Consider the following 26,027-nt stretch of genomic DNA (forward strand, 5'->3'; position numbering starts at 1 on the left):
ATGTCCGCTTTAAAGACTCGGCTCACCCTCGACCACCTTCCCTGCAGCCATGTCAGTAAACACACTATCAAACCACATGCCATTCTCCTTTTTACCACCTTTAATCACCTGCATCCTGTCACAGTCTCTCGTCATGTCACTTGGTGCCTGAGGCTGCTGCCACAGATAGACATAATGTAACTGTAGGCGACAACAACTGCATTTCAACATAATATAGACTTGAGTTCACAGAAACAGAGGGCAACAAAGAAGAAGAATGAGCTTCAACAGATTCCTTCAAAGCTGATCTGCCACAATGATGTATATGGTTTGGCTCAGTTTAGGGAACTAAAAGTATTTGGTTGAGGTTGCAAGAAAAGATTGAGGTCATGATAAAAAGAAACTAACGCCGACAGCAAATTAAAAATGTCCTGTTGTCAAAGTGACGCTCTTTGTTGGTCGCTTTTTAAAGTGTCTGAAGTGATTTTTGTGACGCAGACAGTCTCCTGCTGGAATATAAAACGACGTGGCCTCATTCTTGACATAATTCTGTGTCCAACATAAAGCAACAAACCGTCTCTTTTCTCTTTAATCGAAGAGGGAAAGAAATTAAGAAACTCCGTTTTTAGAGGCTCTTTTGTTTCTTCCTTCTACTTGTGCAGTGTCCTGTGATTGTGACAATGTGCACAAACACGCAGATCTGATGAGCATTTATTCAGTCATCGACTCACAGTGATAAATTGATTGCTGTACAATCTGCCATAGAAGTCAATAAGTATAGAAATAACATAAAATGTTAAAAAGTTTTAAGTCATGAAAAATGTATTATTTTCAGGACTCGCCCACTTTTGAAGCAGGTGACTGGCAGCTTGGTTTAATTTTAAATAATGATTTAATACATTTTGAATCCTAATAATAATCTTGCAATCATGGAAGAGTATTAGGGCCATATGTAAAAAAAACTGAAATAAATAAAGAAATAAATAAAACATGCATGAATTCTGTCATTAAAATTTTTTTCCTCAGAATTCTGACTTTAATCTCAGAAGTCATGCTGGCTTTCTTTCAGTTGTATTGTATGTAATTGATTTACACTGTAAATATACGTTTTTACAGTGTAATAATACAGTGACTGACACACAGGCTAAATGTTTTACATACAAAATTTAGCATTATTTTACATCTCGTAAAAGATCATGCTTCGTAATAGATTAACATCTTATAATACTCATGATTAATCTCTGTTAATCTACACTATTTGGTTAAGGCCCATGACTTTTTATTGTGAAACCACAGGCTTATTTTATACAGGTAAAAGTGCAGGATGGAGTGTTTTAAATCTTTTTTTAGAGTATAATCATATCACTGGTAGGATTCATATATTTATTTTTTTGGGCATCAGTTTCAAAATGTGGTGCTTTAAGAGCACCCTCCATATTTGAAGTGTCACATTTTTCTCCCCTATTCTCAAATTCACTGTTCGACTCTCTGAGATGCCAATTTTTGGGTACGAGTGCACCATTAATCCCCAGAGGAAACGAAAAATCCACATGTACATACGAGTCTGTTCATATTCCTGATTTTACCGGCAGTTTTTCGGAGGTAATGGATCGACTTCATTCACATTCACAGGCGTAAAAGGGTTCACTCACATTCAGGGGATGTTTGACACAAAATGTTTCATCACAAATTATGTAAAAAAAAAAATGGTAGAAATATACTGGAGCTACATGTTTATGTAAGTTACTGTAATAAAGACACTGAAAGCAAATGTAGCTGTGACTTCCCTTAGAGCAGAAACGATATACTTGAATGATATGCTTTCTTACAAATAATTGATTTTGAAAATCTCTTTGAGCCATTTCAATAGGACGTCTGTCAGTTTAGTGTAGTCACTTTAGTTTACTACTCCTTTTTCTTGAGTTTCAATCAAATCTAACATGCTAATTAGTGAGCTATATACATATATATATACATATATGCACAGATATATGTATATATACATATATACACACATATATCTCTCTCATTTTTATATATATAGTGTATATACATACACACACATATATATACACATATACACACACACACATACATACATATATGTATTTATGCATGTATATATATATATACATATATATGTATGTATATATATATATTTACACACACATATATATATATACATATATATATACACATATATATATATATATATATATATATATATATATACACATATATATATACACACACACACACACACACACATATATATACACATCTTATCTCACCTCGCCTTACTATAGTACCTCCTCAACGTGGGCGGAGTCATCCCAGCACGGCTGTATGAAACTCTGTGACTTTGTTTCATACGCGACACAAACACACAAACTAGTGACTTGTAAAGCAGTTGTTTTCGGTGTAACTGAATCATTAGAATCAGATAATTAAAAAGAATTGTTCAGTACTTCCTGCGTGACCGGAGCACAGACTCAGCAGCAGGGTTTGTGACGCGGCTCGCAATCTCTACATACACCATACTCCTCTGTTAAATATTGACACTTTAAACATTTCCGTGCTAAATGTTGGAGATTGACATTTTCAGGATTTTTAAGTCTTTTTAATTGATCGACAGTTCTGCTTGATTCTTGTCGCTCAGGCAGTCTGACCATGTGACGAGTAGTATCGGCTCAGCTCACCGGGACCATGAGAGAGGAAAAGCGGCAAGGAGAAACCAAGGAAGTATTTATATCCTGGGGAGGGGGTCTATACATATATTACCTATAATATGCTGCCAAATGTCAGATATCAGAAAATGTCAGTCAGAAAGCCAGGGTTTAATACAGAAGAGGAACTGGTAAACACACCCGAGGTCAAAAGGAAATAGATATCCATCAGTAAAGAGATGAAAATGACTGAGAGGGAAAAAAGAGGAAACATCTAAACTGGTGTTCATGTTAACATGAAGCACCACGTACCTCACTATCAAATATGTTCCATTTCATATACACTAAGTATTCAAATTCAAGAAGAAAAAAGGGAAAAGTGCATTCAAATTATTATTTGTGGCTGTCATCAACTCTTGGCTTCTGCTTGTCATACTGCAGAAGGAGACTAATTATAAATCAAACCAAAGTTGGAAACTATCCGAAACCTTGAATAAATGTTGAATATTTGAATAGTAAAGAAGGAGGAATATTTTTAATGAAAGCACAGCCGGATTTTTAACAATGGAGAACACGAGGTTTGACAATAACGTAAAACGGCAAATATGTGCTTTTTCATCGTCAACATGAACTGGTTACACAATGAAACAGGATAACAGTGACTCAGAGTCAACTCAAACAACCAGTGGAGACAATGTTGTAAAAGTCCCTCTCATAATTTCATCCAAAGTTCCTAGAATAAATCAGTGTTGCGTCAGGGAGCCAAGGTTTTCACCGCACAGACCTTGAAGTTCTCAAGAATGCCGGGGTTTTCGCAAAGAGAGGGAGAATGAACGCTGGGAATGTGGACACAACAAAGTGCTCTGAATCAGACGAGGCAAAGCAAGAATGCGACAACATGACGGTGGATCCAGAGCTCAATTGATTTGTAAAAAGGCTTCATTTTTTTAAAAAAAAAGAACAGATGACGAAAAAAAGATACACCGTCATACACACCCGTACAACTTCACTGTGTATTTAACCCTTAAACACAGAGTGTATCGCAGACGACACGTTTGCACAAGCGCACTTTGCATCACCGCAAATTGTGCGACGTTTGTGGAAAAAGAAGTTGCATGTCAAAGCCAACATGTGGTTATTACAGTCAGTTTCATTCACGCTGTTGAAGGAAGGTGGAGAATCAGGTCTTTGGCACCAGAGAGGAGAGAGTTGCCTGGACATAAGTTTAATTTTTTTGGCCTGTTTTTGGACATTGAGACTCAAAAAATGTTATTTTAAATTAAATTACAGTGGGGTTTTTACAGTTTTTCTCCATTTTAAAAAGGTGTTCATACACTATTTGAACATATTTTAACAGATTTTAACATGATTTCCTGGCCCCTTTATGGTTAAAATAAGCCCCCAAAAAAGTACAGACGGACATGTTGAAGGGTTAAAGTGCAGCACTTTCCATCCATCTCTCTCTGCCTGTTCTTCAGCCCCAGCACCACCTGCAGACTCCAGTGTGGGGGTTTAAGACACTTGCTCATCCCTCCTCACCAGGGCATGAAATTAACACCTGACCACTCACCAGACGCGGGTCAATTTTACGATTGGCGAGTGAAACTTTCTTCTCCAAGTCTGACATTTTTTATGCCCAAAATGTGGCGGCCTAATATTGCTGGAGGTGAAGAGGTCGGTTGTAACAACGGACTAACAAAAGGACGTTGAGTCCTCAAAAAGCCACTTACACACGTTAAGCTGTTAAGTCGGGATCGTAATTAGGTTAAGTTGGTTAATAACTGGACAGCACTTTAATTTGTATGCTGAACAAGTTCAAGTACTTCTGCTTATTCATGTTGGCTGGTGGCCAAAAACGTTATCTCCAGGCCCTGCGCCTCACATCTCATGTCATATAATCTGCAGGGATTAATGGGATCAGAAACCCAGACGTGTTTTTTCCCTGCTGCAACAAACTGCATTTTCAACGTGAGTTTTAAAAATGTCTGAACTACAGTCACAGTAACAAAATACGGTGGCTGCAACGACCCAAAACACATGCAGGAGGAGAAACACGCTGCAAAAACAAAACGATGCAAGTGTGGGGGCGCTGTGGTGCAGCTCCATGACCAGCCGTTACGATACTCGGGGACTATTTAATTCTTACTTTATTAAAAGACCTGGTCATGTTGAACAAAAGGTTTTTATGCTCTGGGCGTAGTAAGATTTTGTCCACAAGTGGTAAAGCTGTCACGTGACCATGTTAGACCATACGGTGGCTGCTTTTTTTTGTAAACACAATCATCCATCCATTTTCTAGACTTCTCCTGCTTATAATCTCATAGTAGCGAAGATGAGGAAAATCCTCAAATAGTCCACAAAACGTGATCGGAAGGGATCATGAACGCTGCCGTCACTTCCATGACACTCTGTCTCAGAACGTATTTGTATATGTACATGTATAGATCAAAACGTATTTGATTCCATACCTGAGCAAAGTCTATGTATTTATTCATTGACAATCCTGTCGTTTTGAAATGATCACAACAACAAAAAATCAAAGCAAAACAAGATTAAAATACAAGAAAGATACAAAAAAAGGGACAAAAATCTATAAAAATGAAAACAAAAACTGCACAGTTTGATTTAATATGGCTCTATGCAGAAGATCATTTTCTCATTCTTTAAGAATCAATGAACAATGAATCAGTGAACAAAACACTGTAATGTGTCTTCTTTTTTTAATGTTTGTGAATCATTTCTCAGAGTTTAAATGTGTGTTCCAAAACAAAGGTCACAACCTGGATTCCTCCCGTTTTTTACAACTCTGACTGTTGCTAAATTCACTCTTCTTTTCTTCTTGTTTGCAAACAGGATAAATCCTGATCCTGGGTCACCATGGAGACCTCCCCACAGTCTCAACCTGACACATATTTAATGCAGCACATCAGATCACAAGGTCGTCACTATTACGGATAAAGACCATTGTCACGACTGGAAAGCACTGGTGGGAGAGACCGAGTCAGAGAGAGGGAGGGAAACTATGGGGACAGAAAAGGTTTGAACATTTTATAAATCAGTCTTATGAGCAGCAACACTGCAACGACGCATGTGAGGCTCATAAATCAATCTCCACTTTCCTCTCTGCTGTTTGCCCTGGGCCCTCTGCAGGGCTTCCTCGTGTCCTCGGGAGCCGATTCACCCACTTTGATGACTTCAAATGTCCATTTGCATGCAAGCAACACACATTTCATCCTCCCAAAGGCTGGACTGTATCAGATCACCACTAATGAACCTGTCTTTCTGTCCGTCTGGCTGTTTCATCTGTCTTCTCTTTTTCAACTTGTGCATCCAAAATAAACACAATTAAAAATACCGACACTGCAAGACAGACTTCCGTTGTGCGGATGGTTAAAAAAAAAATAAACTCACCACAAAATGAATTACAGCATGACTAAATTATCAGACATTTAAATATGAATATGACGTCAGGACTGGGATCAAACTTTTTGTTGTGTCTCGTGCGTCTTAGAGCCGAGAGCTACCAAACTAAATTTGACTAAATAACCAAATAAAGAATTCTTGAATCTTGAATGACTCGAGTCAGTGTCCTCTTGTGCGTCATGTTTCTACAACGACCCAAACGGACAACTCAGCCAGAGCTTGCATTTCCTGTTTTAAAGCAGACGTTTATTACGACACAAGTGACAAAGAACCAAGGTTGGAAGGGTTAAGTTTGGTATGGTACGTATTATTTTTGTCTTTCCATGAGGAATAGTACCAAAATAACCAACTCTGACTGTTCCATTTTACAGTACCCTTCCCTTGGGGTACCAGCGTAATGGTAGGTTAGGGGCGGAGCTAGACTGGCATCACTCAGAACAGTCAGCTGATTGAAAAGCGGCAGAAAAGCGCTTTACTCATCTGCGTTTCCACAGAGGTCCATGTGGACCTCACGTGGATGAACTCAAGCACACCTCCAGTTTGAGTTTGCATGGATAATGACTCTGCATGCAACATTTTTTGCAGTCCAGTTGGTGGCGCTCTCTTGTTGGTAAAAAAGAGACAATGAAGAAGACGGTAACAATGGAAATTGGAAACAAACTAGGAGATAACGCAATGAGGTCAACTGGTACAACTCGGGGACATACGCAAGAGGTGAACGCTTGTGTTGAGAAAGCGCCGCTGCTGGAATACGACAAGTATGAATGGAACCACAGATATAAATGCACGTAGAAAGAATGCCAAGTAGCTCTTCAAAGGTATGTATGACCTGGCCCTTAGAGTCAAGTAGACAATACAGCAATGCGTGCTTTAGGCTGTGGCAAAGGTGTGATTGACAGCATGCGTCATACACAGTGAGTGACCTGCTGATCCTAACACTCCATCTGTCTTGTTTCCCTCTTTTTATATCTAAATATGGTTCCTCTGGTGTCCATTTTTGTACAACTACAGGGCTCAGAAAGAGCAGTTCATAGCCAACAGCTGACATCATGGTGATGCCACTTAAGGTACTTTATTCAAGACTGCTTAAAAACATTAAGCATCTTACCAGAAAATGACTTTGGTAGATGTCACTTTTTCATTTACTTAAGTAAAAAGTCTTACAATATATGACATTTAGTGTACATTTACTGGCTCAATGGTAGGTACCAGGCCTTATTTACCTGGTACCTGGTACTATTTTTAGTACCTGCTCCAGCGAGGTTCCAAGCGTGCTAAGTAGGTACAATGCTACGATTGGTCAGACTGAGTCCCGTCACAGGAAGAGACGTCCCACACACAAATCAAGAGAAGTCTGGTGTAAAGTCACTAGTCACTTGTGTGTGTGTGTGTGTCGCGCATAAAACAAAGACACTGCAGTTTCACTCAGCCGTGCAGTGATGACTCCGCCCACGTTATGTAGGTACTTTTTTGTAGTGGAGATGCAACCTAATCTTGCCGTGCCGAGGTGAGGCAAGGCGAGGCGAGTTGACCCCAGTGGAAATATGCCATAATATAGACTATTGCTATGTGTCCTTGAGCAAGGCACTTTTTATCCTTGAGCAAGTGTGAATAAGTGAAAAATGTAAACAGTAAATGAAGTGAGAGGATTGTTTACCTTTGTGTTGGTCACTGAAGTAGCTGAAGTAAGTGGGGCAGGTTATTGTCACCACCTCTCCCACTCTGGCTGAAGGCCAACAGGCGATGATGTCCCACGTGCCCTGGCAACCTGACAGGAGATGACAACTCAACGTCAACATGGGATTACTCCTTATTGTGCGTGACACACACACACACACACAGTCTGGTTTCCATGACTTCAGAGGACATTACACTGACTTTCATTTATTTCCTGGAGACTTGAACCATAACTATCTATGGTCCCTATAATCTGATTTCTTATTTTTAATGAATAGCAGACACATTGGGTTATAACGTCTTCAATTTTAAACGCTAAAACACGAGTAACATAAGCATTACGTACACCAACCAGCAAGCACTAAACACTCTGTGACACCTGCTTATAGAGATATGGACAATTCTGACATATTGAGTTTTAAACGATCAATAAATAATTAGGTAGTTTTGTCACTTCTCTGAAACCTGAAGGACAAGGAGGACAGTATTTCTGTTTATGTCCCTCATTCAACTCACCTTTCTACTATATTGTGAGACATCAACAAAAACAAATAGATTAGTGGTTTATTTTACTGCAGCTGGGATGACTGTGCAGTTATATGCTGTGTAAGAAAACCCCAATATTTTTAAAATAATCTATCTCTGTAATTCACAAACTTCAACAGAACAAACCCTGAATCTTTGGAACAGAAAACTTCTCAAGACACAATTTTCTGAAGTTAAAAAAGTAACAATTTGATTGTGATTTGATTTAGTTCTCCATCGGCGCTGCACGCAACGAGAGTCGTGTCATTTCTGCGTCTGTTCTCTCCCTCAGAGGAAGCCACTCGGCGCTGAATGTGTTGTGAATGTATGGACTCTCGCAGATGCACACACACCGCTAATTCATTTATTATGAACATGACCTCTGAAAAGCAGCTTCCACTGCCTTCCTGTGGAGGAAGCAGATAGGGAAGTAGAAAAATGAGGGTCATTGAAGAGATAAGGGAGCGACGCTGTCTCCACGCAAAGCTGTTTGTGTTTATTTCATATTATGACGCAGTGACGACACGTTTGTGCGGATTCTATTTTTGTTCAAAAGGAGACGGCACAGTTAAAACAGCTGAGTTTTATCCAAGGGAGGAGGATTTACTCTGTTAATTTAATGGGCCAAAGTAGAAAATATAAATGTTTCACAGTATTTTTAGATCTCCACATTTGTGTCCACATCATTTATATGTTCTGACTTCAGTGTTGAGCTCCACATTTGTGTTTATGACAAATAAATATGTACAATAAAGATATAAGCAGAACAGTAGAACCAAAAAGCTGGTAAATATGCATTCATATTCTACTGAGTGTATACAGACGCTGTGAATGAGTCGCTGGTTATTCAATTCTCTCTTTCATAACCGTTTCAATTGTGTCATAAAGTTCAAGGTGTCTTTATTATTCCAGAGGGATGGTGACGGTTTGTTCTTCAGCCAACTGTAACAAAGTACACTCAAACTGAACCATGACAATAAATAAATAAGGCCAACAAAACACAAACGCGACGAGTCGTTTAAAAAAGGTAGACTGCAGCACAAATAAACCTGGTCATTTTAAACAATGAGCTAATCTTTGTGTGTTTGTTTTTTATGGATTGCAGTGACAGCGTTGTGTAAAAACTAGTCATTGTTATTTTTTTTTTATCATTTTAATTACTCTGCTCTCTGCAGAGCTGATGATTTTAGGACTGTTCCATTTCAGATAGGATGGGGTTTGCAAAGTATTTTATATGAGAAAAAATATAAATATATTATTTTGTTAGTCCAACTAAACCTGTTCTTTAATCCCTTTAACACCTAAGCCTCAAAATGTCTGTGTGGTCTTTTTTTTTGTTATTTTTAACCATACAAGGGCCAGAAACTAAGTGCTTTGCCCATTTTTCCAGAATAACTTTCAATATCTGGCAGCCATTTACAATTTACTGCATGTTAAAAAAGTACATTAACGATGTCTTGTTTCAAGAAAACACTGTAGATGCATACGAACACCAGATTTAGAAATTTGAACAGTATAACACATATTTAAAATAATGTTTGTCTCATTGTCCAAAAACAAAAAATAATTACCGCAATAACCACACGTTGGCTTTGGCGTGCAACTTCTCAGCAATCAGAAACTGCTGGAATTTTTCCGACGGCACAAACCGCTGTGTAATTGCAGTCATGCAAAGTGCTCAAACATGTCGTATGCAATACACTTGGGGGTTAAAGGGTTAAAAAGGCTGCCGAATAGATCAGTTCCACCCACCCATCCTTTGCTGCACATCTTCCCCGTCTCTCTACCCTTTTCACACAACTTGATCCTGTCCAATAAAAGGTGAGAAACCCTCAGAAAACATCTTTTACAATATATTCATGTATGCAGTCAGACCAGATCTGGACTCAAACATGACCTGGGAGTTCTGTGAATGTGCCCAGAATTAAAAGAAGAAGATAACAGAGTAATATTTCAAAGTTGAATGGTAGGAAGACGGAATGGCGCTCGACAGATTCTCTACTACTGCTGCTGCTTGTACAATGAGACGAGAGGAGAATTCTGTTTGAACGCCGTGCTTGAGTTACAGTCGTAGCTCAGCTTAACTGTGTGTGTAAACATGGCTGTGGGGACTCCCCTTTTAGATTAAACAAAGACGTCTAAATGTAACCATGACACAAAATACTAAAGGATTAACAAAGGATTCTGTCTTCTTTCTTTCCATCACTCGCTGGATGAAAGTGAAGAAAACCTACAGACATCATGATTCTCACACCATGTCAGGGTTTTTTTTGTATGGAGATGATTTTTTGGGAGGATAAATGAATGTTTTAACAACGGGAACGTCGGAAATAATGTTACCGTTGAGCGACGTGAGTCACACAGTGAGACACGCTGTATCGGACACGGTATGAATTTTAATGCAAAGGCCACTAAAATGTATTTAACCTAACGTTTACTACATGTTGTGTGTCCGAAAATTTCCACTTGAGCTTATAATGGAGGTCTGTGGACAGAACAGAGGTCAGTCCCCCATAGAACACAAACATCAAACTTCTACTTCACATTTTGTGGAAGTATAACCTGAATTAAATGGTAATGCTTCCATCTCTGAAGAACCTGTGGTCTGTATTTAATAATAGTCCTGTATAAAGATAAACTACCATACTAAGTCACCTCACTATTTATACACTACTATTCTTTCCCATTTTCTCTTAATAGCCTCTTGCACACTCTTAACAGCCAGAGAGAGAGAGAGGAAAATGACCTGAAGTGACGTTCCCACCGGTGCTATTCTCACAGCGCTCCCTCTCCAACTCGATTTCGTTCACCACGTCACACATCTGCACGGATCGCACCTGTGGAGGAGACAAAAAGGCACATTCGGGAGTCAAGAGTGTCCTTCACATGACAGTTAGAAGTTTTAACATGCAAGGAAACATATTTCAGGAGTGAATCCCCCGCCCTGATAAATCTACACCGAGCTCCCTCTGGCTGCACAAACAGACACCATCATGCAAACGTATTAGGAAGTGTGGAAAAGGAGAGCCACAGAGTAATCTGCTGCAATTGTTCATCTGTGTCAGCAAAGGCTGAGAAATGTGGGCTGACAGCCGTGTGTGTGCGTGACGAGCAGCGACAAGCTCGAGAAGGTCACTGGAGAGAAGGAGGCAGCGTGAGGCTGAATCGTGTTATCATGATTCAAGTCCCAGGAAAGAGCTTCACACTGCACCCTGTACAAATAAAGCGACAGTAGGTTTACCTCAACCAAGGCAGTAAAGGTCAGGGTGCACGGTGGGAGTAATGCAGTACTATTTGTTTATCTAAATGGACGTAGTCTTCCACTTCGAAAAGTAAAGCCCAGGAAGTAGGCGGGAGTAGCCACTTTTGCAGAAAGAAAAATGAAAATGAGCCTACTTTTCACAACAATGGACTTCAAGTTCACCAGGGAAGCTTATCGGGACGTAAGAGTCTTTTTCTTAAGGATGTAATGGTTTCAATCTTTAGTTTCAAGTCCTCTTCGGCACATGTGACAGTTTAGTGAAGTATGTAAAATACAATGAATAAAAAGATAATAGTATGGCACATCATCACATCGTGCAGGCCAAATAGCGTGAATCTCGAGGACACAAAACAGATCCATATTATAAATAATAATACAAACACTCTAACACTCAAGGTCACTTTACATCTTAAATAAGAGGATAAATCAAACACACAGTTAAGAACATTAAAATAAAACAGACAAGATCAACACAGTAGATTCAAATTAATAAAATGCAGAATACTGAAAAAGATGGCTGAGAGATGGTGATGTGGTGGTGAATTAATCTGAATAAGTATGTTTTTAGTTGGGATTTGAAGGTAAACTATGACGTTATTGTTCAGATGTCTGAATGACCTCAGTCCCACTGTGGACAGACGGGCAGGTGGGGTGGAGAGGACGGAGGCTGAGGAGGAACGGAAGAATGCGAGAAAGGTGTACAAGTGTGGAGGAGGTCAGTGAGATATGGAGGAGCCAAGTTATGAAGTTACGGCTTTGAATGTTTAAAAAAGGATTTTGAATTTGATGCAGAGACAGATGGGAAGTTGGGGGATGTGTTGTGGGTGACGTGACACACCGCTCACCACCTGCTTGATTTGTAACGTGCCGGAGGAGGTGGTGAGATTGCAGGTGTGAGATTCCAGTTGCAGAAACCGTCATGGCGCCAGTCAAATCATGAATCTCGAGGATTTAAAAGTTTGTTTTGCACTGGGAAGCCTACGTTTATGTACATGCCTGTGAGCACCAAGCACAGGGTGAATTTACAAGAGATCGTTTCATGTTCTTTGGTCGCTGTCGATGTATTTAATACTCTCAGCAGCTGTCACACACGAAATGAACCTAATCAGTCAATTTTTTTTTTACATATGGTAAAAAAAGAAGAAAAAAATGTCACCGTAAGCTGATTACCAGATCACATGTGAGGAGGAAACCCTGCAAGCTCAGTTCAGTTGGTGAAGTTCACTCACACAACAATTTAGGAAAAAAACAAAGCGCTCACTTTGGGAAATGTCCTTTGTCTCTGAAAGAGACAAATCATGACTCACACAGTGAGTAATGAGTAATGGTCCCGTGTGGCTCTGCCAGGTCCACGTCCTTTATTGAAGCTACTGTATCACTATAGGTGTCAGAAATGACAGAAAAGTTTAAATTCTACCTCCACATAAATGTCTTCTTTATTGTTTTCTCTGTTGTTCAGCAGGAGGGAAAGTTTCTCACTTAGAACTTTTGGAAATGTTGAATCCTCCAGCTCTCAGAAATGCAGTAGTTAATCTTTTTTTTTTACTCACTTTTTATCTTCTGGATTTATCAGCGCTATCCGACTTCCTTGCACAAACTAGTGGCGCGACTTCCAGCGCGTTCCTGCCGCTGAAGCAGAATCTGCATTTTCAACGGTAACTGGATGCTAATCGCTGAAGCGTCTGAAATTTCACAGCCTTCTTCTCTGCAAGAGTAAAATTAAAAGTGACACAATGTAGGATTTCAACCTTCAAAAATAACGCGTCTGAGATTATTTTTGATGGTACATCAACTTTAACAGGGTGACTGTCTCGTCTGTTAAAGCCTGAGAAGGTCTGCATCACCTGCATTGGCTCTATATAACAAAAAAACAAAAAGATCTACAACCTTCTAGTTTATGGAATACGTCATAGCTGATGCGCCTGAGCCTGTGCTGTGTGTCAGGCCGTGTTATTGAAGTCATCTTGTGCTCACGTTCACAGATCAAATGTATAAAACTATGTGCATCCAATGAGCAATGAGCTACTGTACCTGCTCTGAAGACATGGTTTTTCCTTCAGCGATAGTACCTGGTACTTTCTTTAGTACCTGCTCTGACAAGGTTCCAAGTGAACTAAGCGAACCCTATACGTGACCATTGATTGGTCAGAGAGTGTCGTCACTGGAAGAGTCACGGGCACGACGTCCGAGACAGGAACCAAACTGAACAATGCCGAACTGTAGATCAATGAAAAATACTTAAAAATCCTAAAAACATGCGTTAACCTCCAACATTCGGCATGGAAAGGTCTAAAATCTCAATATTTAACAGGAGGAGTCTGGTGTATTTAGCGATAAATTGAGTCTTTTACTGTTATTTGAACACTGTGTGTAAATATCACATAAGAACAATCCACCAGTGTCTGTATTCTCCCAACAATAATAAATGTAAAGAATTAAACTCTGCAGATGGTTAAGCTGTGAACAAACTGAAAAGCTCTTTGGCTAATCAGTATTTACACAGAAATCACATTTTATTTATTTAAAAAGGCAGATCTTGTGCCAAGTGAGAGTCTTCAGTGTCCCACATCAAAGCCTGGGTTTTAGTTTCAACATTGAGTGAGCGGAGCTGCTTCCGCTTCGGAAGTTCCACTTTTTTCACCCAGGAATAAATACGGTGGATACTGTTCTAAAAGATGGGAGCGTCCATCTGGCTGTGCAGCTGTAGCTACATTTATTCATCGCAGCCAACTGGCTTGTAAACATCACAAAAACAAGGGCAACAAGGTCAGACCTTTCTGACCGCCCGGTAAATAAACTTCCACTGGAAATATGAGGCGAACATCAGCGGATACACAAACAAACTCTCCATCCACTTCCCCAGGCAGAATTTTAACACCTCACACTATCTACTAACACCGTCGTAATCCACAGAACTTAACTTACACAGGTCCAGAAAACCCAAATATATCCTGAGGCAATAGCAGCAGCACTGATGGGGAGGCACTGGATGAACCTGCCAATGATTGTCCCACCCTTGAGTGGCCTTCTTATTTTTGATTATCAAGAAACTGATTGTGGGGGAAACATAACCGTGGAACATTTGAGGCCAAAAAGCCCCTGAGAAGAAGCTAAAATCAGTATTGCAATCACAATATCAGGTAAAACCTTGATTTAAAAAAAAAAAAAAACCTTGAGAGAAAATGAGAGCTGCTAAGGTCAGAGAATAATTTTAAAAGCTTCAGAGGATTTGTTTCTTCGTACTGGCTTTCTGATGGACTTCTTATTATAATAAAGTTTTGATTGTTTATCTTTATTTCAGATTTAATTGTACTTTCATCAAATGAGGTTGCACTTAACTTTAACTATTATATTTGACATAATTGTAGCCATTTAATATCATGTTAGCACATTTTGTCCTTATCCTGTTGAAATGTAATTTGCATTTTAATGAACACAACCAATTTGTATTACAATAAGCTGTACTATTATGGCTTGGACATCTATAATAAGACATGCAATAGATTTCTTTGTGCTTTCTTTGTAAAGCATTGATCACCAAATGAAAAATGCCGCATTTAAAAACGGCATGAAAATGGAAACATAGTCCCATCATCAAGATGAACAGCAGACATGATACGACAGCGACGCAAGTAGTTTATGAGTTCACATACTACATAACCCTGTATATACTGGGATTAGAGCCAGAATACACACAGACGGTAAGACCGTGATAAGAAAAAGAAAATCTTCAGAGTGTAAGATTCATGGAACTGTCTGAATTTGGGGTAGATTTCCTTCACAAGAACACAAGAGAGAAAGAGAGAGAGGGAGTGAGAGAAAGAAAGGTCCTGACAGTGATTAATGTCTGAGCTTTACCCGCTGGACACAAATAACAAGTGTTTACTATGGGCTTCAGAATATCTACCTATAATATCTTACAATTTCAACCGTCCAGCCATGGATACTGAATCAAAAAAGTCAATCCCAAACTGAGCGGATGATAATTGGACTTGTGCAATGCCTCGGGGACACACACAGTATGCACAAAGTGTCTCTGTGTGCAAAACATGACATAAATCTGCTTCTCCCCCCTCAGCTTTTGACAGTTTACTCACACAGAGATCAGTGCGGGGGCTGCTGGGTTGTTGTTCGTATAGTGATTGTTGTCGTTTAAGACAGCTGCGAGTCTTGTCTGCTTTGACTACGAGATAATGATCAAATTAAAAAATGAGGAGAGCTGACGGGAAAATTAAGGGAGAAACTTGTGTGTGTGTGTGTGCCTCACGCTGCAGCCGAGTAATGTGTTTATCTCTATCCTACACTGCGGAGCAACATCGCGCTACATCATCTGTATACATTCACAGCCATCCACCTCATGTCTTAACACTTGAGGCTGATTATTCAGTGAGCTCGAGCGCGACGTGCTTGTTAGACACGACGTAAACACTCAACATTTTCCAGCCGAACAAAGGAAACGTTTTTAAAATGGAGCACGTCTCGTTTTTGCATGGTCCCATACTTCACGCACTCGTTATTTTAAAAGCATAAGTGCATTCGCACTGTAAATCATGGAAGGGCACCGTGCACTTTGAGGACATAAATGGACTCATCAAAGTCCAAAGTGGAGATTGAAATGCAGGGTTTTTCGCCATCAATGTTCACACTCATATCTTGCAGAAGGCAGCACTGACTGAGCAGTGTTGTAATGTGACACAGTACAAATACTTTGTTCACATATATGTACTTATATTTCTAGCAACTTTTACTGCACTACATTTCCTCGAACAATCTTTGTTACTCGTTACTACCAAATAAAATCTTTAGAGCTTTTCATTACTTTACAGTTTTCACCCATTCTCGCTCAAGGACACACAGACTAGCAGAGCCAGGAATTGAACCCAACACCTTGCAAATTGAACAACAACTCACTCTACCACTGAGACTTCTTTAATACTTTTACTTCTAAAACTACTAAAAGTATTTAAGTACAGTAAATGTCATATACTTTTACTTAAGTAATATTATTTGTTTTTTTAAAAAAAGCGATTTCAACTTCTACCGTAGTCATTTCCTGTTAAAGAGACTTTTACTCACATATCACCTTTAAAGTACTTTATACAAGACTGCAGCTGAGAAAACTGCTTCTTTTGTATTTTTCACTATTTTATAGGGATTTGGGCCCTAAAACCTCAGCCTCCCCAAAAACACATGATACCAAATGACAAAGTCATCAAATCAGTCAGGAAAACAATGAAGACGCAGCCTACATTTGCAGTGAAACAAGTGTAAAACATACCACCAGAGCTCGGCATCACTCATTGGTGAAGCAAGTTGTCAAAAATCGCAGTGGACATATGGAAACCACCAACACCAATGACTCATATTCCCCTTTAATGATGGGACAACTTAAATCTAGTGGTCTTACATTCCACCGCCACAAAATCTGGTTGCATTTCACTCCATTTCAGATCGAGCATGATAAACAAAAAAAGAACCCCCATTTAATGATCGCTCTATTTGTTTATGCCTGCAACTTGGTATGTGGCACTTGCCGCCTAGAGGCAAGTATTGTGTGAATGATTACATATGGGTCATACGGACGTAAAACAAAGTATAAATGTTGACAAACAACAAGGGTAAATATGATGAGCGAGAGTTTCTATGACGAGGCTGACGACGCGGTGAACGTGAAAGCAAGTTTTAACTGAGCCTTTCATTCACAGCTGATCGTCGAGTGGTGAGAACCAATCGAGACGTAAATTTCATTAACTGTGTCAAAGGTTTTCGTCTCCGCTGAGCCAGCTGTGACTTGGAACTTTCAAAACACCAGGACAGTGTGGATGGCATGTGATTCTAGATAGTAAAAATCTAGCTATGTGGATGTGGCTTTTGTCTTACCCTGTTGCTATGAGAGTGTTTACGCTACCCATCAGTGGTGCTCACCCTTTTTGGTATTTTGAGGAAATCCCCTGTCACAACTATAGAAGTACACAGTGTACATGTGAGTGTACTGACAGAAGGATCAGTGAAATGCATCATTCTTTGCATCCCGTATGCGTGATACTGAGCAGAATTGTAAATTGCAGCGGGAAATAAGTGTCCTCCAAACGTCTCATGGTTTCTATCAGGTGGTTTAATGTTTTGAAGTAAAGGTCACTATCTTCCATCTGCATTATGTTAAAGTAATAATGTGGCCGTCTTGAAGCCAACATGCACTTCTAACCACGTATGGGATTTTCCTGCACTCTCTTTAACACCGAGTGTCCCCCACTTGATATATTGATGTAACGTGTCAGGGTAGGTTATTGTAAAGCAGCCACACAGGACAGTGGAAAGGGCATTGCTGTAGCACAGCGGGAGCACAATGACAAACCATTAAATGTCTTCCCACACTGGTGCCTATAAGAGCACACAGAAATATGTCAACAAACAGCGGATCTGGTTGATCTTTGACAGCCTCGAGGTGGGCCAGGCATCTGAGAGTTGTCAGAGATGAGGAGGAGGACATTTTCACAGTCACTTAGATGTTCACAGGCAGTTCTGCCTGGAAAGAGCCTCACTGGTGAACATTAAAGGGAAGCCATGTCCCATGTTATACCACTAAAACCCACTGAAATGCATCATTGTATCCTGAAACCTTAACCTTAGCTTCAGTGTGTTATTATTCTGCCTCTGTAACATCATTTGTATGCTATGTCCTCGTCTGAAAACTTTTTGTGGCCATTTCTTTGTTTGTTTTCAGTCGTATTCCAACCTATTTGCAGGTATTACACATTGTAGCTGACATAAAACAAATGGGATTGAGGATGTGAGATCTAAACACACCACACTGAGAAACTAGGCTTGAATTTGAATGTAAAGGACTTCTTTCTTTCTATTAAACATTACCAACTATACTTTCAAAGGACTAAATCCACAAAACCTTCATCTTTTTCACCCATTTTTGTCATTCCTGAGACTGCAGATAAGCCACTTCAGCAAACAGCAGCAAAACACTTCCACACAATCTTTAATTAAAAAAATAAATAAATAAAACATCCCTGAATAATAAAAACATGACACTTGACTAAAGACTTCATTAAAATCTCACTCTGAAGCTTCACAATCAGGTGCATGTCTATATACACGTTATATATCTTAAGAGTTATGGGTCACTAAAAACACGGATGCATGGAAGCCTATACATCTACTGCATTATCCTCAGTGGACACTTTCATCCTGCAGCAGAGCACAAGTGGCACTGAAAGGTTACATATTACCACACGGCAAAACTCAAGGGGATTCCATCTAATTATTGAAACTCTGTGACTGTTACTGCAAAGCCATGAATTTAGTCCTGTCTCATTTAAAGCGAGGAAGTAACCTATGGGACAAAAAAAAAAGAAAAACAAGGTGGTGAGCCATGTGTAAATATACAAAAGGATGCATTTACAACAGTATTTTACAGTCGTGTGTGCAAAAAGATTGTGTGAATTGAGTTTAAAGCTGATATTATGGTAATTCCATAAAACAGGGACTTAAGGGATTGTTGGACTATGAGATGAAAATGTCACAAAAAAATCTGATAATTAACAGAAAAAAATGGTGAAAAAAACTGTTGTCTTTGTTTTTTTACTCCACCTTCACAGGTTCCGTCTCAGCTACAGACAAAGAGAATTAAACATGTTGTGAAGATGAAGCTTTTTTTATCAATCCCAGGAACTCAGAGCATCTTACATCAAAGAGATATTTTTAGTCTATATTGTACCTCAACAGTTTTCAACCTAATGTAATGCAGTTATTAAGACCTGTGCTGCAACTACAATCAATAACATGCAGGTTTTTTACATAAGATTAACAGCTAATAATAATAAAGACTTACTTTTGGCAGATATCCATAGAGGAGCAGCAGGAACAACAACTGTGGAGCATCCATCCTGATTTGACTTTAGTTTTCACAGGCTCCTCGGTCTTGCTGCGGCGCTCACCCCGCAGATCTGCTCACGAGTGTGTGTGTGTGTGTGTGTGTGTGTGTGTCAGACTGTACCTGAGGACTGGTGTGTGTGCGTGTGAGGTTTAGCTCTGCTGTTGCTCCACATCACACTGTTCTTTTCTCAGTGCGCTCCTCCAGCAGCAGCAAAAGCAGCAGGAGGAGGAGGAGGAGTAGGAGGAGGAGGAGCTTCCTGCATCAGATTGACTTGGACCCGCCCCTTGCCCATTCATAATTCTGCTCCATTAATTAATTGCCTAATTAAAGGGCGACTCCTCTTCTGTGACGTCAGTGACCTTTGACACAGTTTGAGAAGTCTGTGGTTGTTTAGACACGATATGATCTGTAGGGCCTAAAAAATAATTTAAAGACATAATTATGGAACAAGATGTATTTTTGAGATGTGTACTTACTTTAACCAAAATGTTTCCAACGCGGAAATCCAGAGACATTCTGGTTGCCTGCTAATTACGTCATCTGCTCCACTCATCTCCTCAGCTGTGAAAGGATCATGTAATGTTTCCAATAGCAAAATTAATGAGCACCAGAATAGGTTACAAAAATGTACAAAATGTGAACTCATACCTCCATGATTTCTGATTAACTCCACGTTGCACCGTAAAGCATGTAGAAAATGTGCAACTGGAGTCTGAAAATGTTTTATTTTAGTTGTGTACTTACATCAACATTTTGCCACATGTAGCTTCAAACAATGTTCAAAAAAGTTTTTCCACATTAACAATATTTGTTAACTTATACATATATTAAATCGTTAAATTCCACAAATCTTTAAACATTGTTTGAAGCTAAATGTGGCAAAATGTCAATGTTATTTTCAGCGTGAACTCCTCATGTAGTAGTGATGGTTAAAGGTCTTGTTGTGGGGCGTCTCTCTACTGCCCCCACAGTCTGTTAATGGAAAACCAGCCATGCAAGATCAGGGTCGCCGTCCAACAGTCGGCACAGCAACATAAAATGTCAGTCAGTCAGTCATCATCTATCCGCTTTATCCTCCACCAGAGGGTCGCGGGGGGGTGCTGTGCCAATCTCAGCTACATCGGGCGATAGGCGGGGTACACCCTGGACAGTTCGCCAGTCCATCGCAGGGCCACACACAACTAGAGACAAACAACCATTCACTCTCACACTCACTCCTATGGTCAATTTACAGTGTCCAATTTACCTAATCCCCACATTGCATGTTTTTGGACTGTGGGAGGAAGCCGGAGAACCCGGAGAGAACCCACGCACACACGGGGAGAACATGCAAACTCCATGCAGAAAGGCCCTTGTTCCAACCGGGGCTCGAACTGGGGTCTTCTCACTGCAAGGCGAGAGTGATAACCACTACACCACCGTGTGGCCCAACATAAAAGGTATGAAACATAAAAGTAAAACAGTAAAAGAGTGACATAATAAAAAAAGTAAAATGGGAAAAACTGTATAGAAGTCTCAGTGTTGACCATTCTTATCCTGAAGAGAAGAGGTGGGTCTTTAAAAGTGATTTAAAATGTTCAATGGTGGAGGCGGATTTCATTTCCATGGGTAACTCGTTCCAATGTTTGGGGGCAGTCACAGGAAAGGCTATGATTGCCCCGGGTTTTTAGTATAAGATCAGGGATACAATAGGGTTATTTTAGACAATCATTGTTGCAGAGACAGCGAAAAAGAAACAGAAAAAAACTTTCCTGTACCTGTCCAAAGCACACTTAGCTCAGATTGTCTCCATCTTAAAGGATACATGTTCTACACAGAGCAGGTTCAATTATATGATGAGAAGTTACATATTTGTATAATCGTAGACTGTAATATGTCATATTTTATCACAGCATGTCTCTCTTATATCCTCTGATCCACAAATGTCAATGTCAGGTTAATGGAGAGCTGAGAGCCTGCAGAGATGGTTGTCATAGTGGCTGGTTCTCCCTCTGTAACAGTGTCTGTTACAGGTTCTGGGTCAGTTTGGCCAGACAGTGAACTCTGATAGATCTAATCTTCTTTTCTTCCAGCGAGTCCACCGTGATCCTGAGAACACTCGTATCTTTTGAATTAGTTTTATTACCTTTTTTTGAATCTGTGCTGTGCCACAGCTTCATAACCAAGGTTTACAGAGAGGACATGCAGCGTGAGCGCAGAGATCTAACTCCTTCAGCGACGTCCAGCTGATCCAGTTTCGACATCGCACTTAAATCAAGACCTCCATTAAATCCTAACATTACATCTACAAGTGACACAAAATGAAAAAATAAAACAGCGAGGTGTGTTCAACTATGAACAACGAGTATCAGTGCCATTGGGAGCGCTCAATGCCCTTCATTTTAGTGCAACATAGGGTCATGGACTAGTGTAAAAATATTTTAATCACAGCCTTGAAGGCATGCTCTCGCTAATGTGGGAAAAATCTATCACTTGTGATTTTGTAAGAGCAATAGAAAATTAAAAGAGACATCAAGACAGCAGGTTATGAGACCATGCTGAGAGTTTCAGAGATGTACAAGAGAAAGTCTACAGCCACAGTCTCCTCAAATGAGACATGCGGCCCATAACCGACTTCTTAGTGGCCCAGCCTGGAGAACTTTTTCTGAGGTAAACAGTGAAAAGTGTTTCTCCAGTTATTTTTCAAAGATTCCTACATAAATCCCTACAGTAGCACTGACCATGAACGCAACACTCTGTGTTGTGTAGCCTGTTCGATGGAATTGATTAGGGCTGAAACAACTAATCGATTACTGAATTAATCGGCAACTATTTTGATAATCGATTTGAAGGTTTTTTCATGATTAAAACAAGATTCCCGATTGTTTAAGCTTCTTAGAGGTGAATGTTTTCTTAATTTCTTGCTTTGGATAACAAAGAAATCATTAAAATCATCTTTTTGGTTTGTGGATAAAACAAGACATTTGAGAACATCATCATTTCCAGGTTTGACGAACACTGATCAACATTTTTTAAGATTTTCTGATATTTTATGGACCAAACGATTAATCGAGAAAATAATCGACAGATTAATCGGTTATGAAAATATTTGTTAGTTTCAGCTCTGGAATTGATAGTTCTTTTGTGTTTATGACATGTGTTCATATTATTAAGAGAACCGTTTTGATGTACCTTACAATTTTTTAATTTTGTCGTTACCTGCTGCTTACTGGTGGCTGCAACAGGTTGGAAGCACAAAGAAGTGCACGAAACATTTCAGAAATTAATTGTACAGTTTAAAAAACCTTCTTGCTGCCAGTATATATACATACACACACACACACATTATGCTCCCTCAGTCAGTTCCAATTATACATTGTTTGACAGAGCCTGTTTTCAGATGAAGGGCACATCATTTCTGTTCATGGAGACCAAACAGAGGCTGAATAATAAGGCTCACCTTCAGCAGTAATAAGACATTTCTGTGTTACTTCTGTGTAACATTATTATATGTATTGCATTCAACATTAAATTGAATTACATATGTACAAGCTTGTTTGGTGTATTCATTGCAGTTATCAACATTATCATTTATGTAATTTTAAATTTATTTCTGTTTTTAACATTAACTATACATAAAACATTAAGTATAGAGCATTCCATATCAAAACAAGCGCTTTTACTTTTAAATTCTTTAAAATAACATCATATGTAATATTGTGTTTCAATTTTAAGCTCTTGCAAGTGAACAGTTGTTGTTGTTTTTCTCCATTTTTTGACCCCTCTTGACCAGAATAGACCCTCATTGACCCGCAGGTCTTTTGAGTTCGACACCCCTGACATGCAGTATACCTTCCTTACCTCAATCACCCTGTTGCATATTTGTGTAATTGTTAGTTTGCAAGGATGAGACGGTCGCAATCAAGACATCAAGCACTTTGCGAGTACAGTATGACACAAAGAAGAAATCATGAAATCATAATGTGGTGTTTCTACCTCCACTCATCACCATCCATCCCAGACGTCCATCTCCTCCATCTTCTTCAGCCACAGTCCAATGCTGTCACAGCTGAGTGGACAGATGGAGTTCACTCATTCATACACTCTGGAAAACATAGAACACAGTCAACGCGCAGACATATTTGTTGTGTGGTCTCTCTTCATGTACGCGGCTCTTAACTGGAGCATGAAATCTGCTGCTGCCTTTCATTTAGACATAATGTGCAATGTACTCTGTAGAGAGCTATACACTATCAGAAGATAGGGTCAAAGCATGCCGTAGCATACAATGGCATTTATCAAGCCATAAATACAACTATAAATGATAATGGACGACGTGTAGGTGTACAAACTGTACCAGTGAATTTTCACATGCTGCAGCCTTGGTCTTTCCACAAGTAAATTAAGTCAGTAGATGACAGGAGAGATCAATAGTTTCTTTAACCTGTTTGCACGTGAAGCTGATTTGACCTTCATGTCCATGACAACGATGTATCACACCAGCAGATTAAGCAATAAACGATGGACTGGGCGTCCATCATTTATTGCTTAATCTGCTGGTGGATTTCTATCTTAGTGAGGTCAAGTGTCTGTTGCTTGAGATGTTTGACACCAAAGAAGCAAAGGATAAAAAGTGATAATATTATGTAAGTGCAGGTTAATGCACATAAATGAGGGTTGTGTTCAAGGCACTCGTTTGACACTCACAGCTTTATTTTGGGCAAATTGTCTGCTATCGTTTACAAGTTCCACACTGATATAGATTTCCATCTCTTTGTATTGTATATGTAAAGTCACATATTTGTAATTATTGATCAATTAATCCATAATAACACGTTCATGTGCATCATACAAATTATCCACATTATGTTTTTGTTGAAAACTTCATAAATTCTGCTCCATTTACACATGCTGTCCACACTGCCCGGCATTTTAGAGCCAGTGAAAACTGAGAGATTTTAAAACAATGATGATGTGTAACAGGAAGTTCTTTTACTTTCAGGTCATCCATAGATCTGAGGTTACTGAAAACACCATTTTCAAATGTAAATTTAGTACCATAGGAGCCGAAATGAAATTTTTGTGAATTAATATTGGGACAATAATTTAAGTTCATGTGTTAAACAATGAACCTAGGTTTATTCTGATGAGAAAATGACTGTTTATAGTAGATTTAAGTTTATACGGCTCATGTTCATGTTTGGTTTGTAGGGCCTGTGTGTGTGTGTGTGTGTGGATGTTTTTAAAATGATTTCCTGGTCAGACATTCAGTCAGACACACAGTTCTTTCATATCTCTCCCTTCATATCTCTCCCTTTCTATTCAACTATTTTATTATAATTGGATAATTGTTTGTACCAAGTATACGGTTTCTATTTTTGAGTCGCAAGGGTCCAGTGGAGTTTCTGTGTCACCAAGCGTCAAGCTGAGGCTTCATTAACAAGGAAACTACAAGTGCTATGGTTTGCAGTTACTATGGAAGTCAGGCAGTAGCACAGCAAACATAATAACATAATGAAATTCAAATAAGTGTTTCAGAGATGGAGAAAAGGTTTTTCTGTCCGTCCTCGTCTGGTGGGAGGGCTTCAGCAAAGTAAATCATCAGTGAACTTGTTTTCTCTCTGAATAAGATATATTAAATGTAGACTATTGTACTATCAAAATGTTCTTTAACTTAGTCAATCCGAGCCATGTCCGCCACGTCCTCTGTGTGTGCGGATTCACAAAGAAAACCCACATCATTGTAACTCTGGCTATTTAAACCACACAAACAAGTGTTCCCATTAATCCTCCCATCACCGTCCCTGTCATTTATCAAAAGCACTGAGCCACGTCTATTTCCTACCATGTTTTTCTTTCACCCAAGGTGAAGGTGAGAGTATTCCTGTCATTGCCGCGCTCAAACACAAAGTGTATGCAGGAAGGGCGTTAGACAGCTGAGCGCGGTCAGAGTGAACAGAGAAAGACGACATTGGGAACGGAGTTTCCACACCTGCTCTCTTTTTTTCCTTTTCACAAAAACATTTGGACCGCAGAGATACATCTCTTTGTTGTCCACAAACAAAAGGAAATAATGCAGCATAACGTTCAAAGTGCATTCATTGAATGGAGGATAAAATAAATGGAATAAAGCGAATAGTACACGTCTACACCTCCGGAATTGAGGCAGCGATAATAAAACAGTTTAGGCTGAAACTACAAATCAATACAGGTTAAAGCTAACAGCAGCAACGTCCATCTCATCACTGCTTTTTATTGTTTTCCTTTGAAAGGTTATTTTACACATTGTGAATGTCTGTGAATATTCAGGAACGTCTTGAGGCTTAACGGCCTAAAAACAAAACGGGACAACGGAAACATAATTATGACGCGGCCTTGTTGGCCCTCAGGCTCTTATCAGAATATAAATCCAAAGATCAGAGAAGTACTCCGTGCAGTTTTTTAGTAGATTGTTAAATCAATAAAGTATTATCCAAGCTGCTGCACTCACTGGTCAAAGTGATTGGCCTCTTCCTGTAGATTTTACTCAGTTGATCGTGGAGATAGTAGAGAGAGCCAAAGTGAACGCAAAGAAAAACAAACTAAAGTAAATAAGCCAGTTTTTTCAAGAATTTACGTCCTGTTGCTC

The 26,027-nt window shown here is 39.4% G+C and overlaps 1 protein-coding gene across 2 annotated transcripts in view; it reads right to left on the bottom strand.

Moving 5' to 3' along the window:
- The window catches only part of vipr1b (vasoactive intestinal peptide receptor 1b), a 43,254-nt gene extending 23,673 nt beyond the window's left edge, over positions 1–19,581 (bottom strand). For both annotated transcript variants that reach the window (XM_044028152.1, XM_044028068.1), the window contains exons 1-3: positions 19,376–19,581; positions 11,017–11,107; positions 7,726–7,836 (exon numbers count right to left, since the gene is read on the bottom strand). In XM_044028152.1, the coding sequence (XP_043884087.1) occupies positions 7,726–7,836; positions 11,017–11,107; positions 19,376–19,429 (256 nt within the window). In that variant the 5' untranslated portion in view covers positions 19,430–19,581. The remainder of the gene's footprint in view (positions 1–7,725; positions 7,837–11,016; positions 11,108–19,375) is intronic.
- Between the last annotated feature and the right edge of the window lie 6,446 nt (positions 19,582–26,027).

This window comes from Solea senegalensis, linkage group LG1 (assembly GCF_019176455.1).
Source record: "Solea senegalensis isolate Sse05_10M linkage group LG1, IFAPA_SoseM_1, whole genome shotgun sequence".
In the NCBI taxonomy this organism is placed as follows: Eukaryota; Metazoa; Chordata; class Actinopteri; order Pleuronectiformes; family Soleidae; genus Solea; species Solea senegalensis.